General features: G+C 38.2%; 1 protein-coding gene across 3 annotated transcripts in view; it reads right to left on the bottom strand.

Annotated features, from left to right (window-relative positions):
* The window catches only part of LARS2 (leucyl-tRNA synthetase 2, mitochondrial), a 114125-nt gene that overhangs the window by 92259 nt on the left and 5448 nt on the right, over positions 1 to 16418 (bottom strand). For all 3 annotated transcript variants that reach the window (XM_045002995.1, XM_045002994.1, XM_045002996.1), the window contains exon 3: positions 13681 to 13809. In XM_045002995.1, the coding sequence (XP_044858930.1) occupies positions 13681 to 13809 (129 nt within the window). The remainder of the gene's footprint in view (positions 1 to 13680; positions 13810 to 16418) is intronic.

Raw genomic sequence — 16418 nt, 5'->3', positions numbered from 1 at the left:
TAAAAACTAATATTACTCTATTTTATTCCTCTGTTGGTGCACCAGCTCCACCAATGACATTAGAAGCAATGTGCTCAGCTCTGGGCAGAATATTTGTTGATTAACTGTGACTCAAGACAGCATAGGGAGTTCCGGAGCATAGATTTACACAAAATCAATGCACTAACAAAGCAAGAGATATTGTATTTTTTGTTGTAGCCTTTTCCAGTTACCAAGCAGATTTTTAAACATACACCTCTACCCCGATATAACGCCACCCGATATAACACGAATTCAGATATAACGCGGTAAAGCAGCACTCCGGGCGGGGGCGGGGCTGCGCACTCCGGTGGATCAAAGCAAGTTCAATATAACGCGGTTTCACCTATAACACGGTAAGATTTTTTGGCTCCCAAGGACAGCGTTCTATCGAGGTAGCGGTGTATCTAGAAACAAAAATACATTCTCCACTTCCCTGAGATTACAACCATTTGATGTCAAGACACATTTTGGGCCGACACCACATGACAACAGCCCTTTAAGCATGCTGGGGCCATTCAAAAAATAAAAATGGCTAGTATAAAATAGATTAAATGAAAATTTTGCTTAACTAAAAATTCTGTAAATGATTTTTAATGGGGTTTCTTTTTTCAAATGGGACACAAAGATAAGCATCCTCTCATCAATTCTTCCTGACTGTTGTTTAAATGTTGAGGGATTTGCAATGGAAAGAGCTGTTACATTTGATGAAATAGCCTTTTATTCTACAATTTTCCCACACCCACCATTATAATCTCCATCATTCTATACAACTAGAAATGTGCCTACAATACACTTCTGAATAACTGCTCTGGGTTCCTTTTTGTAAACATTAAGGGCCAATCTGTATCTGGCCCTGTAAGGGTGTGGAAGGGCAGCTGAGTGGGAACAATGAACCTTCCACTCTTTGCTCAGCTGAGCAGCCCATAGCCTCAGTCCTCATGATCCCCAAGTGCAAGAACCAGGAAAATCTATCTCCTCTGTTGGCTGGACTCCCCAGAGCGGCTGGGTGATGTTCCGGACCAGTGCAGGAAGAGGGAGCACATACTACATTCTATTAAAGGGGGTCACAGCCATTGTTCTTTCATGTGTTTTTCCCAGTGGTCCCAGAAACAGTTTGCCCAAGCTAGCATGGAGCCTCCTCCTTATATATCTTGCTTAACAGCCACAGCATAACCCTACATTTCCGTTACAATAATATACCAACATCCCTCACCAGGACAGCATCACTGTCTGTCTCAAATATCAACAAGACAATGGACAGCACTCAGATATCCATCCCAAACATTGCCAAACTCATCCATTTCATCCTCACCCATAACAACTTTACATTTCACAATAAACACTTTGTCCAAACCATGAGAACAGCCACAAGCAATAGGATGGATCCCAAATATGCTAACCTCCTTAAGGGAAGAATTTCTGGAAAAATGTGCCAGGAAACCAATGATATACCTGAGATACATCAATGACATTTTCAACCTCTGGGCAGACAATTTAAACTCCCTCATAGATTTCTACTACAACTTCAACAGCCACCGCCCATACATCAAACTCTCTCTAGAATACCCCCACACCAGCATCAACTTCCTGGACAGCATGATCAGCTTCAAACAGTGGAACCCTACATACAACTATATACAAGAAACCCACAGATCACCACACTCACCTCCACAGATCAAGTAACCACCCCAGATACACCAAGAAATCTGTTATCTAAAGCCCAGCACTCAGATCCCACAGAATATGCTCCAAGGAGAAAGTCTGGTGTATATATAACTTCGCATGCTTAAAACACAGAAAACAAAACAAAACCACTGACCACACACACCTAGTCCTCATCTACCACCCCACACTGGAACCCACACAGGGTATCATTGAACAATTACAAGCCATACTTGATGGGGACCACATCCTGAAAGAAATCTTTCCTGAACCCCCTTTTTTGGCCTTCAAACAAACTCTCAGCCTTGCCAGCTCATCATCAGAAGTAAGCTCCCAACAGGAGACCAACTCAAAGAGGCATCAGATCTTGCAATAACAGCAGATGCAAAATGGCCAGATATATCTCTACTGCTACAATGATCAATACCCCTCACAACACACTTTTCAAAATCCATGGGTCCTATACATGTCTATCACAACATGTGATATGCCTCATCAAATGCCTCAACAACTATGTGCATGAAACTAGACAATCACTACATTTCCGAATGAACTCACAGAAGAATGATAAAAGAAAAAAACATGCTATTACCCATGGGCGAACTCTTTTCACAAAGCAATCATTCTATATCTGACCTATCAGTCCTCATCCTCAAAGGAAATCTGCACAACACCTTCAAAAGATGAGCCTAGGAACCTGAATTCACAACTCAGCTAGACTAAAAATCATGGACTCAAAGATACTCTTGTTATGACTCATTACAACAATCTGTAACCAACTAACCCTTCCTTGCCCAATGCTTGTCCTAATTGCTCACGGCACCTTAAATGGTCTCTTGCAACAGGCATTTACTCCTAATGCTTAACAATCTGCCTCGCCTCGTATTTAGCTGAGACATTCCAATTACCTTTTTCAGACTGAAGAACTCTGTGTACTTTGAAAGCTTGTCTTTTTCACCAACAGAAGTTGGTCCAATAAGAGATATTACCTCACTCACCTTGTCTCTCTCATTACAATAACAAACATGCAATCACTGTACTCTGTGTCTTCCTATTAAGTCCATCAACTTTTGGGGGAGTTTAATATTTACCTTAATGAAGATGGTACAGTATTGCTATCTCCTCACACAGGTTCTTTTTAAATCAACCTCTGGACTGTCTATTCATTAGGAAATCAATTTAAGAATTTCACCAACAAAAGATATTTCGCTCAAACAGCTATCTAAGGTGATCCTAAAATTAAAGAACGAAGAAATATTTACATTTGAGGTTTCCATCCGGAACCTTAATTTAAAGAGACATTAAAAATATCCACAAGTGAAACTCCAGAATAGATGTATCTATGTAGTTGCCATAGAGACTAATGTAGCACACACAATATATTAGAATAGGAGTACTTGTGTCACCTTAGAGACTAACAAATTTATTTCAGCATGAGCTTTCGTGAGCTACAGCTCACTTCTTCGGATGCATAGAATGGAACACATGTGTTCCATTCTATGCATCCGAAGAAGTGAGCTGTAGCTCACGAAAGCTCATGCTGAAATAAATTTGTTAGTCTCTAAGGTGACACAAGTACTCCTGTTCTTTTTGCAGATACAGACTAACACGGCTGCTACTCTGAAACCTGACAATATATTAGAGAAAATCATTTCAAGTTCACTCTCTCTTTTACCTCTATAGTGAGAATGGATTTGAAAGGTTTGAGAAATGCAATTGTCTAAATGATAATATGTCTGTTTCTTCTGACCATACTTAGGGATATGAATCTACAGATAAAATGCAGTAGTCCCCACACAGCTCTCAATACTATACTTAAGGTCTACTCAGTTAACATGGACAAAGCACAATAGAAAGCTGCCTATTCAGCTGAGTATGATTTCTACAGTAGTGAAATACAGGGTAGAAATCAGGGAAGAATGCATGAAATACACACATTACTTGTATATCAGAAGATACATCAAATTCAAATAATACTGAAAAGAATATAAGGACCTGTCATTTTATAAAAAGAAGGAAAAACAAACAAACTAGGACAGGAAGAAAACAGTTTATAACACATGTGTATGCACATCAGTTCCTTAGTCATGGACAGTGATTCAGGCACCATCAGAAAACACACTATTTCCCCCAGCATTACAGATGAACAAATGAAATGCAAGAAAGTCAATCACTTTCTTATATTTTGACTTGACATTGACTTAAGACAAAGGTCACTACTTCTTGTGGTTATACAACCAACAGACCAACTCTGCTCACTTGGAGATCACTTAGCACAGCAACAGCCCCTTCCTAACAAGGCTTCTCAGCACAGCTGATAGTTGTTCCGTACCCACAAGGTAAAGAGGAAACAAATAATGGACCCCTCTCCTAGCTCAGGCTCTTCTCTCTAAGTCTCAGGATGCCTAACACTTATTAATTTGATGGTGAGATTGTCATATTATTAGCAAGCAACAGCTATTCAGAGACTGGTATTTTGTAATCTGCATTTGATATTTTATATGAGGCCCATGAAGTTACAACAATAAAATGGTTACTTCGTATCATGTTCTTTTCTAGGAAAGATCCCTGAGAAGGGTGCAGTTGGGCCAACTCCAAGAGAAAGTGATATCTTGAAATATTTTAGATTCCAAAGAATCAAGCTTAACATTAGGTCATGGCACAGCAACTGTGCTAGTCTCATGATGTGGTCCATGTTCTCAGGACAATGGACAGAAGTCAGATGCTCAGGTTCATACTACCAGTTCTGTCAGTGACTTGTCACTGTTAACCAGGAGGCCCTGTTAACATGACTACAGAACTGGAAGAGGAAGATTTAAGATCGTTCCCTCCATTCCCCTTCTCTCAGAAGGTTTTAAACTGTGCAATCTCTCTATGTTCTGTCTTGTCAGACAGTGTATTCCATGTTTGTGAGTGACTACTGGGTGAGATCAAGAAGTGCTTCATGATACAAGATTAACAATATTCTGACAATATTCAACCTTATGTCTCTATCAATCTGATTAGAGAAGGTATGAAAAGCTATTGAAAGACCTTTGCTTAATTGCTAAAAGGAAACAAAGAGCTTGTTTGCATTATTAGAGTCTTTGGTATATAAGGAATAGTGTGTCACAGCACTGTAATATCTCTTTCATGGTGTGCTGCATTCCATTATGAAGATTGAAATTTCTTAAAGTGCTCAGACACTACAATAAGTGCCAAAAAATTCATCCATTTAATAAACTTTATATGTTGGTTTCATTTATTTTAAAGCTGGAAGGAGAAGACAACATCAGGCAAAAACAAAGGGTCTTGTTTAAGTGGTAAAGAATTTGAAAGGCCAATGGTCTAATAGGTTAAGACAAATCCTACATTCCTCTATTTGCCTACACATTAGGGAGAGAATGAAATTTTAAAAACAAGCTTTCCTTCTGAGCAAGTCTTCAAATTGCCTTTTAAATTTATCAGCTAACAGAAACAGATATGTAACAGCTAAAAATCAGGCAGGCAAGGAACAACTGGTAACATTAAAATTGTGAATATTTGACTACTATATATGATATAGCAAGCAGCACTATTTCAACAGTTCTCTGCAACAGTGTTGCCTGTTAACATTCTGCTAATCTAGTGCCCAATTAAAAAAAAAATCAACCCACAGACTTCTATCATCATAATAACTCTGCTTATGTAATGCTCTCATTTATTTCTATTCTTGTTCTCAAAAGAAATAAAAAATGCAAAATTATTCTTTGTCTTATGCTATGTCCACACACAACCAAAATTGCTTAGACAACACAATGAGGTCTCACATCCATAATCTTTTACATTCTTATCATGTTTAATTGCATCCCCAACGATTTCTCTTTTTTTAACGTGAAAGAGTCAGTCAGATAATTAACATCTTAGTTATTTGCCTTTGGAAACCTGGATTCAAATTTGACTCAGTTCACATTAGACATAGTGCTATTCACTTAATCTGAAACACAGGAACCATCTAATAATTTAACAAAATGGGCAACATTTCCTCAGGAGAAGCTAGTAGAAATAAAGCTAATGAAGATCAGAACTGAAGTGCACTGGTATAACATGTCATGGTGACAAGTGCTTTATAAGACTTAGACAGATATGCTTATCCCTCTTCAATACCATCAACTGCCTACATTTCCAAAAGCACTAGCATAAGGAAGACAAGAAACTCAAGTCATTTCAAAAGGAGGAAGTTGTGATGTGGTTAAGAGAAAAAAATCTTTTCAAATTCCCTTGGGATGTTGTGGAAATGATACTAGAAATGTTCAGTTAGTCTGAATCCCATCTATTAGGACCTGTTTTAAGTATAAATAAAATAAATCCAGCCACAATGCAGAGGAATGGATTAGATGTCACTTCCAAACTAAACAATCTTATAATAATTTTCAGACTATCTCTATAGTATGATTTCCAGTTTTCCTGTAAATGACTGAATCTCACTTGTATTAATTTCAGTCGACGATTCTATTAAAATAACACCATGTGAACAAATAAACTGGATCTCTCTCTGTTTACCGATTCTTAAGAGAATTATTTTCAGGCCCACGAAGGACAAAAATGATCAATCGGTGTAAGAATTTGTTAGAAACACTGTAGATAGAAATCATTGATTTCTTGAAAAAAAAATTTAAAACATTTTTATTTAAATCAGAATTTTTAATTTGTTATTTAAATTATAAATAATTCTTTTTAAAAATAAACCTGTTTAAAATGAAATCTGAATTTATACAAAATATGTTAAAGCCATAACTTTTTATAAACTCTTAAAACATTTCAGTAAAAATAAATATGCTTAATCCATGAGCCTTTCTCAAAAAAAAAAAAAAAAGTTAGCGTTACGGCTCTTTTCTATATAAAGAAAGAATCAGAGGAAAAAAACATTACTTTTGAGGTCAAACTAGGGCTTTAAAACATGGCACAAAAGGTAAGCCTATGTAAGTTAGGAGAATGCAACATTTTCAAGAGACTTAGGCAAGTAAAAACTTAAGTTCCAGTCACTTTCACTTAGGCATATTTGAAAATTTTCCCAGATTGACCAGAAATAATCAATTTAATTCATTTGCTACAGTTAATCCCTCTGTTTAATAAATCATTTGGTTGCAAATGTGAAACATATTTTGATACGAGACGTTTATATATCCAAAACATGTAAGGTTGTTTTGAGTAATAAAAACAAATGTTATATGCTGTTTTGTGTATTTAAAGTCCAGTTATCATCCTAATATAGCTTGAGACATATTATGAACAAAAAGTTAATTATCTACTAAATAAGCAATACATCATTCACATCTTCTAATATACTAAAATTGTACAATAAATAAGAATCTGAAAATATTAAGATTTATAATTGCTTAAATAAATGTATGTAGTTACTGTGTACCCCCCTAGGTAGCAAAAAAACTACAGTGTAAAGACTTTATTTAGTTGTAAATAAACATGTTTTAATGGCTATATCAACCAATGAGAATGCACCTTTCTTTAGAAAATAGAAGTAGTACATATGGAAAGGTGGATTAAAATCAATTATTTATTCACGTGATGAATTAAATCATGATTTAAATTGCCTTGATAACAATAGCATGGTGCAATAGAATTTTTTTCCTCAAATAGAGGCAGGTTGGATGACTTTGAAAAATGTCAAGAGTATTTCTAAGGTTTGTAAAGGACACAACACCCTCAAAATAAAGAAAACAATATTTTAAAAAATACAGAAAGGAAAATGTCATAGGTTGCCGCAAAGCTTCTCTCTTTGAACTTACATAAAAGTACCGGTATGTGTAAATTCAGGGAGAAATGAAGATAAAGCAGTAACTTAAATTTATTTTGGTTTGAAGTTAGTTTATTTAGAGAGTGCTTTTCTTGTAAGTTTAAATCTACAAATTGATTTTCCATAGCATATTTTTAAATTAAGTTTTGTAACAAGATTTGTAATTAACACTACATGTCTGAAGATCTATTTTAACTGTACTTGTACCTGGGCAACATCCGTATTATCGTATTACTTTAAGCACACATTTTTAGCAACAGCACAGTTTGTGGTGTTTGCGCTAAGATTTTTGTCTTCAAATTTTGTCTTCAATAATTAAAAAGTAAACAACTTGTCCTACAAACAGATATGTTACACCAGAAGTCATTTATTCAACAACCTATTCCAGGTACATGACAGGGCTTTAGGTTTACATACAGTCCAGTGAGAGAACTGTGGATAAGTGGAGCCATTCTCAAGGATCGTGGGCCAGAGGCTCAGGGGACATAAAATGGACTTCAATAGGGCTATGCCAGTTTACATGAGCTGAGGACTTGTCTATGCAGGTCTCACAAATGACTCCCCATACATTACAAAAATACTTTTTGATAAGTAATATAATGAAACCTTGTTATTACATCATTCATCCATATGTTCAAATGTGACTATATATTCATATGACATTACACTTACACTCGGAAAAAACACATGGACGTAAGTTGCTGGTGTTACTGTACTGCAATTAGACAAAGACTCTGGCTAATGAAGCCCTCCTGCCTGCTTGTTCATATTAAGTGCGACACGGCATTTGCATCACCTGGTGCTCTATCATAAAGTGAAATCCCAATGCAACAGAGAAAGAAAGAAAACAGCAAATACACATTCCCCTCCCAACCCCTTCCCCCCCCCCCAAAAGTTGTTAAAATGAAATTAAGGTTTCAGGCAAATATTACTGGTTTACATTAGTGTTTAAATTAAAAAAAAAATCAAACTTTGGAAATCTGGAAAGATGAAACACTAAAGTTGGACTTATCCAAAATAGTACCCAAACTGCTTAACTCTGTCCCCATAGAGATACCAGCCCATCACTTACCTGAGCAAATTATACAGATGTATTTACATAAATTGGTTTAGAAACTAATTTAAATACGTGTAATTCCCTTGTGTAGACACTCACTCTTATTTAAGCATTATATTGAGCTAACTTAAGTCAACTCCTCTCCAATTTAAGCTAAGTCAATATAAGACCAATTTATTTAAATTAGTAAAACTTTCTCCAGTAGATAATGCCTATATAAGCAAGCAGCATTCCCACTCTGCTCCTAACTCAATATAATGTCCAAACTAACGGTCGTTTTTTGAGTTTTCCTTTTTTGAGAAGTTAAACAACAAAATAAATATCAGCCTCAGCTTCCCCCCAAGCATGGCCATGCCTAGGATTTCTCATTGTAAACCACACTGGCACTCCCCTAAGTCCCCTTTTTACCTAAGAAAGAGACTCATCTCATTTATATTCTGGGTTAGAGCTAGTGGGACCTATCTGGCTTGTCTGACAGGATCAGACAGAAGAATAGTTCTACAAGTCCATGGGACCGGATGCACGGCATCTGAGGGTGCTGAAGGAGTTGGCGGATGTGACTGCAGAATCATTGGCCATTATCTTTGAAAACTCATGGCGAGCAGGAGAGGTCCCGGATCACTGGAAAAAGACTAATGAAGTGCCATCTTTAAAAATGGGAAGGAGGAGGATCCAGGGAACTACAGACCAGTCAGCCTCACCTCAGTCCTTGGAAAAATCATGGAGCAGGTCCTCAAGGAATCAATTTTTAAGCATTTTGAGGAGAGGAAAGTGATCAGGAACAGTCAGCATGGATTCACCAAGGGCAAGTCATGCCTGACTAAACTAATTGCCTTCGATGATGAGATAACTGGCTCTGTGGATGAGGGGAAAGCAGTGGATGTGTTATTCCTTGACTTTAGCAAAGCTTTTGATACAGTCTCCCACAGTATTCTTGCCAGCAAGTTAAAGAAGTATGGCCTGGACGAATGGACTATAAGGTGGAGAGAAAGCTGGCTAGATCATCGGGCTCAATGGGTAGTGATCAATGGCTCCATGTCTAGTTGGCAGTTGGTATAAAGCGGAGTGCCCCAAGGGTCGGTCCTGGGGCCAGTTTTGTTCAATATCTTCATTAATGATCTGGAGGATGGCGTGGATTGCACCCTCAGCAAGTTTGCAGATGACACTAAACCAGGAGGAGCGGTAGATAGGCTGGAGGGTAGGGATAGGATACAGAGGGACCTAGACAAATTAGAGGATTAGGCCAGAAGAAATCTGATGAGGTTCAACAAGGACAAGTGCAGAGTCCTGCACTTAGGATGGAAGAATCCCATGCACTGCTACAGACTAGGGACCGAGTGGCTAGACAGCAGTTCTGCAGAAGAGGACCTAGGGGTTACAGTGGACAAGAAGCTGGATATGAGTCAAAAGTGTGCCATTGCTGCTAAGAAGGCTAACGGCATTTTGGGCTGTATAAGTAGGAGCACTGCCAACAGATCGAGGGACGTGATCATTCCTCTCTATTCAGCATTGGTGAGGCCTCATCTGGAGTATTGTGTCCAGTTTTCGGCCCCACGCTACAAGAAGGATGTGAAAAAATTGGAAAGAGTCCAGTGGAGAGCAACAAAAATGATTAGGGGGCTGGAGCACATGACTTATGAGGAGAGGCTGAGGGAACTGGGATTATTTAGTCTGCAGAAGAGAAGAATGAGGGGGATTTGATAGCTGCTTTCAGCTACCTAAAAGGGGGTTCCAAAGAGGATGGATCTAGACTGTTTGCAGTGGTAGCAGATGACAGAACAAGGAGTAATGGTCTCAAGTTGCAGTGGGAGAGGTTTAGGTTGGATATTAGGAAAAACTTTTATACTAGGAGGGTGGTGAAGCACTGGAATGGGTTACCTAGGGAGGTGGTGGAATCTCCTTCCTTAAAGGTTTTTAAGGTCAGGCTTGACAAAGCCCTGGCTGGGATGATTTAGTTGGGGATTGGTCCTGCTTTGAGCAGGGGGTTGGACTAGGTGACCTCCTGAGGTCCCTTCCAACCCTGATATTCTATGATTCTATGATCTTTATGCTGAGTCCTTAAATGTGACATTGTTTCAAAGATTCTCCTTTCTACTGTATCCATTTCTTAAGGAAAGCAACCAAGTATAAATGGCATTGCTCTCTAACTTTAAAATTTGCACCAAGAAAAACATTTCAAAATAAGACTTGCTTTGAATATTAAAAGTTATGAATTTCTATCTGGAAAATGAGAGATTTAAGAATTTATAGCTCTGCAAAACCCAAACTTGCTTTTTCACTGTATAAAGTACAAAAAAAAATCTTTCCAATTCATGCATTCAAAGATATATTTTGGTTTGTTATTTTTTTAAAATTGTCATTCATTTACTGCATATTCAGTAAAATCCAGTCAGGTAATGAAATGAAGCTATTATTCTTGTGCTTTTCAAATTCCACATATAATAAAACCCCCAACCCCTTGTCTGTTGTAATCATCACACAGAGCAAATCTGTAGAAGTTTAGAAGCTGAGACAGCCTCTTGAAAAAACAGACAAGAAATTAATCTGAAAGAGAAATTAAAGAGTAAAGACACTGATTCCTACATCGTAGGAATTAGCAAGGCTGGTAACTTCAAAAAGACTTCAGAACTTTTCTTTTCATGTAAACGTTCATCATGACACAACAGCTCTGAGTTTGACACACAGTGAAAATCATTTGAGAGACCTTTTATGTCTGTTATGGTATGTAAAGGTTGAATTCTTTGGCTGCCCATCATTAGTCATAAATAGATCTTCAAGCAGATTAACACAAAGAAAAAGATATGCCTATTTATAGATCCATAGGAAATTCAGAGTGTTCTGAACCACTGCTTCTAATACACTTCACATAGTCTTTTCTCACATAAAAGGTAAAAAGAAGTTGAAATGCAAGGTCTGAAACTTTATCTCATATAAAAACTGGTTGGGAGGAAAGCCTTTCACAACTCCTCAGATAATGAAAGTGAAGCAACCTTAGAAATAAAGACCGGCTTTTCTAATGTAAATGAGATAGCCTCAAGCCATGTCTACACTACAAGCTTTGGTTTATGCAAGTTACTTCATCTTCTACCACCACCGTTTGTATACTACTCAGGCATATGCATACTTGGCTGCTTGCATCAGTGCTGTGTACAATCACATGGAGTGCTTGTGTCAATGCAAAGTGCAGTATACCATAAGTAAATATTCCAAGTGCCACCTGCCACCATCCAGTGCAATGCCTTTGGGGAAATTTTCACCTCTTGTGAAGTAGAAATGACTCAGGATTTCTGAGACCTAGGAGGTTAAGTGCACAGCACGCAACTTTCTCCATCCTATAACACCATCTATATGCCATAATTTTCATGCTTTTAAAAAAAATCCCACAAACTTGTGTGGCACTTATCGCTGTCCACCATCTCTGACAGACACATGGAGCCTGCAGAGCTCTGCACTATTCTCATGAACACTGCACATACAGGACACATGATTATTCTGTACTGGCAGACCCACAGGAAGTACCACAACAATGGGGGACTTGATGGTTTCTTCTACGACAGTTGGTTAAAGGACATAGCAAAAAATAATTCAAAGTTGGTGGTGGTGTTCATGGAGCAGCTGCAAGTGATGGAACACTGCTTCTGGGCCTGAGAAATGAGTACTGACTGCTGGGATCACATCATAATGCAGGTTTGGGATGATGAGCAGTGACGGCAGAACTTTCAGATGCGAAAGGCCACATTCCTGGATCTGTGTGATGAGCTTGCCCCAGCTCTCCAGCACAAGGACACCAGAATGAGAGTTGCATTGACAATGGAGAAGAGACTGGTGATCACACTGTGGAAACCTGCAATTCCAGATTGCTACTGGTCAGTGGAAAATCTACAGTGGGGACTGTTGTCAAGAAAGTGTGTAGAGCCATGAATCATTTCCTGCTACAAATGACTGTGACTCTTGGCAATGTGCAGGACATAGTGGATGGTTTTGCAGCAATGGGGTACCCAAACTGCGGTGAGGCATTAGACAGCATGCATATTCCTATTTTGACACCAGCCCACCTTGACACAGAGTACAAAAAAAGGCTATTTTTCTACGGTTATGCAAGCACTGGTGGATCAATGAGGACACTTCACTGCTATCAATGTGGACTGGTCAGAAAAGATGCATGACACTCATATTTTTAAGAACTCAGGACTGTTCAGAGGCTACAAGCAGGGACATTCTTTCCCAACTGGTGGATTACCATTGGTGATACTGAAATACCAATAGTGACCGAGCCTACCCCTTACTCCCCTGGCTGATGAAGCCATACATCAGCCACTAGATAGCTCCGAAATTCAACTACCAGCTCAACAAGTGCAGAATGACTGTTGAATGTGCTTTTGGTAGATTGAAGAGACGGTGGTGGTGTTTACTCACTAGACTGGATCTCGGTGAGAAAAATATTGTTATGGTTATAGCTCCCTGTTGCGTCCTGCACAATATCTGAGAGGCAAAGGAGTACAAGCTGCCACAAGGATGAAGGGCGAAGGTGGAAAGCTGTCTGCTGAGTTTGAACAGCCAGACATAAGGGTCATTACTAGAGCCCAGTGTGGAGCTATCCAGTTGACAGAGGCTTTGAAACAGCACTTTAACAGCCAGCAACAGTAGTGTTCTCTATTGTGTTTTCTGGGCCTGAAATTTTGGGTGCTGCTAAGAACAGTACAGCACTTGCCATACATTTCTAATATAACTGGGTGTGCTCCTGAGCCTATGAATTACAGTAGAACCTCAGAGTTATGAACACTAGAGTTACGAATCAACCGGTCAACTACAAACCTCATTTGGAACCAGAAGTATGCAATCAGGCAGCCACAAAGACAACAACAAAAACAGCAATTACAGTACAGTACTGTGTTAACCATAAATGACTAAAAAAAATAAAAGGAAAGTTTAAAAAAAGGTTTGACAAGGTAAGGAAACTGTTTCTGTGCTGGTTTCATTCAAATTAAGATGTTAAAAAACAGCATTTCTCTTCTGCATAGTAAAGCTTCAAAGCTGTATTAAGTCAATGTTCAGTTGTAAACTTTTGAAAGAACAACCATAAAGTTTTGTTCAGAGTTACGAACAACCTTCATTCCCAAGCTGTTCATATCTCTGAGATTCTACTGTACTGCAAATCTTTCCTTACCTGCATCCCTCTCATTTTCTGGAACCGTGCTATTGTGTCACTGATGGTATAGACACGAACATGGCCCATGTGCAGCTTTCCAGAAGGGTATGGGAACATTGAAAGCACATAAAACTTTTGTCTTGATTTCTAGGAAGAATAAAAAAGATAAACCCAAGTAGGTTAGCATTTAATTTTGAAAAAATAAATCAATAAGCAGTTTATAGGCTACATAATCTCTAAAACGCCTATTAAACAAAGTCATGTTACAGCAGGGCAAAAATAGGGTTTGAATCAAAAATATCCAAGTTAAGTTTGCTGGTGGTATAAACTGGCAGAGCTCCAAACTTCAATTGGGTTGTACCAATTTATATTAACAGAGAATTTGGAACCTAGTGTATTATCTCAAAAGTTAACTGCAAACATTCATGGGGTTTTTGCATATACCTCTTTTTACAAAAGATTCTTTTACAAGATAACAAAAGAGGGAGGAAAAAGATTTGACTGTTCCTTTAAAACTGTAATTTGTGCTATATTTTAAAACAGTCAGGTCAGAATTGCCCCAGATTTTAGGTTTCATAAAAATCCAAACCCAGAGTAACAGAAGTGTTTTAATTATTTTTTTAAAAAAGTTTTGAAAAGCAAATGAACATGCCTCTAGAGTGTCTACAACCCAATTACTAAAGCACTGAGCTACTGCATGAGAATGTGAAAAGTTAAGGTGACTAAAAACTGACTACAAACTAAAGTGAAATTGATCACTACATTCCTATTGCAAAAACTAAAAATACATAAAGGCAGCCTAAAGAGTGAACAGTAAGTTAAAATACTTAAATTCTGATTTTTTTAAATAACATAATATTTGTAACATTATGGTTTTTTTATTTGCAACTTTAATCTTCCCTATAAATTGTTCACAATCTAATTTTGGTCACTATATAGATGATTATATCCATTGTTCAACAATTTACATGCTGGTCCACTATTCTTTAGATGCTGGTGTTACAAAAATACTATGATAGCTTCTAAAAAAAATACAGTAGAACCTCGGCGTTACAAACACCTTGGGAATGGAATTGTTCATAAGTCTGAAATACTCTCAACTCTGAACAAAATGTTATGGTTCTTCTTTCTAAAGTTTACAACTAAACAGTGACTTAATACAGCTTTGAAACTTTGAAATGCTGCTTTCCCTTTTTTTTTTTAGTAGTTTATGTTTAACGCAGTATTGTACCATATTTGACATTCCCGAGGTGTTTGTAACTCTGAGGTTCTACTGTATTTTTTTAAAAGCTATCATAGTATTTTTGTCTCTGCTGCTGCCTAATTCCATACTTCCAGTTCCAAATGAGGTGTGTAGTTAACTGGTCAGTTCGTAACTCTGGTGTTTGTAACTCTGCGGTTCTATTGTACTATGAATATTACTCTGTATTCCTATTTAACAAACACTCTCTTCCAAATATATTTTCCCCTACAGATTTTCCTTTTTGTTTCCCCAGCAAACTGCAAAACTAAAGAGAATCAAAATGGTTTACTGGGGTAGTATAGACAACTAGGACCTTAACACTGGATTTTATTAAATGTCACATTAACACCAGGAATTGAACAAAAATATTAAAAATAATTCTGAGTTTTGCATATTTATGAATGCTTTCTGGACTGTTGTCTCATACTAAAAAGGCATGCGTTTAAACCAATTATTTCCCTGGCACGCACACACAATTCTCATCTTATTTTCCTTCTTGATGCAAGTCAGGTCACCTCTCTATCTTTGTGACAATATAATGACTTCTATTTTCTGCCTGAGGAAGGACAGGTAGGGGGAGAAGAGAAGCAAATGAGAAGGAAGAATGAGAGTTTATAGGCATGTGATTGAACATAGATAAGAGTGAAAAAGAAACATGGAATCAGGGGCAGCTCTATGTATTCTGCCACCCCAAGCAGAGCAGTCAGGCGGCTTTCGGCGGTGCGCCTGCAGGAGGTCCGCTGGTAACACAGATTCAGCAGCATGCCTGCGGGAGGTCCACCAGTCCCGCGCCTTCGGCGTACCCGCCGCCAAATTGCCACCGAAACTGCGGGACCGGCGGACCTCCTGTAGGTATGCCGCCGAAGGCAGCCTCTCTGCCTCCCTCACGGCGACCGGCAGGCCACCCCCCGCAGCTTGCCGCCCCAGGCACGTGCTTGGTGTGCTGGTGCCTGAAGCCGCCCCTGCATGGAATTGTATTAGAGACAGAGTATACTAAAATTGTTTTTCAAAGATCTTCACAGTGTGGGGAGGATTTTTTTTAAGACATTAATTGTTTCTGGGATGCTTTCAACTATAGAAAACTCTGAGAAACAAGCTTCCCTAAATATAAATTTAACATGCCACATTAGTGGGACAACAGATTTAGCAGTTGGTCAGTGAAACCAAACTGCTCTTTGAAAACTGAGATTATAAAATTTGTAAGCAATCAAAGGGTTTTTTCCATTTTTTGTTAATTTTTTTTAAAAGTATTCAGGGGAAAATGATTTACTTTAAAAATGGCTCCCTCATGGGTGAGATCCTCAGGTATTTTCCAATCACAAAGCTATGGAAAATAGGGTCTTAGCTTCCTAAACCATTCTGCTCACAATCTAGGATTGATTCTTACCAGTATTTTTTAAGTGCTTTGTCCAAGCCAGTTTAAAAAAAAACCTCAAACAGTGGAAGTTTCTGCCCTTTCCTTTGGGTGATTATTTCACAGCAGAACAGATAGCACTTTTAAGAAAACCTCTCT

The sequence above is a fragment of the Mauremys mutica genome, chromosome 2 (genome assembly GCF_020497125.1).
Source record: "Mauremys mutica isolate MM-2020 ecotype Southern chromosome 2, ASM2049712v1, whole genome shotgun sequence".
Classification (NCBI taxonomy): Eukaryota; Metazoa; Chordata; order Testudines; family Geoemydidae; genus Mauremys; species Mauremys mutica.
The sequence above is the reverse complement of the archived record's forward strand: the minus strand, read 5'-3'. Positions and strand labels throughout refer to the sequence as shown.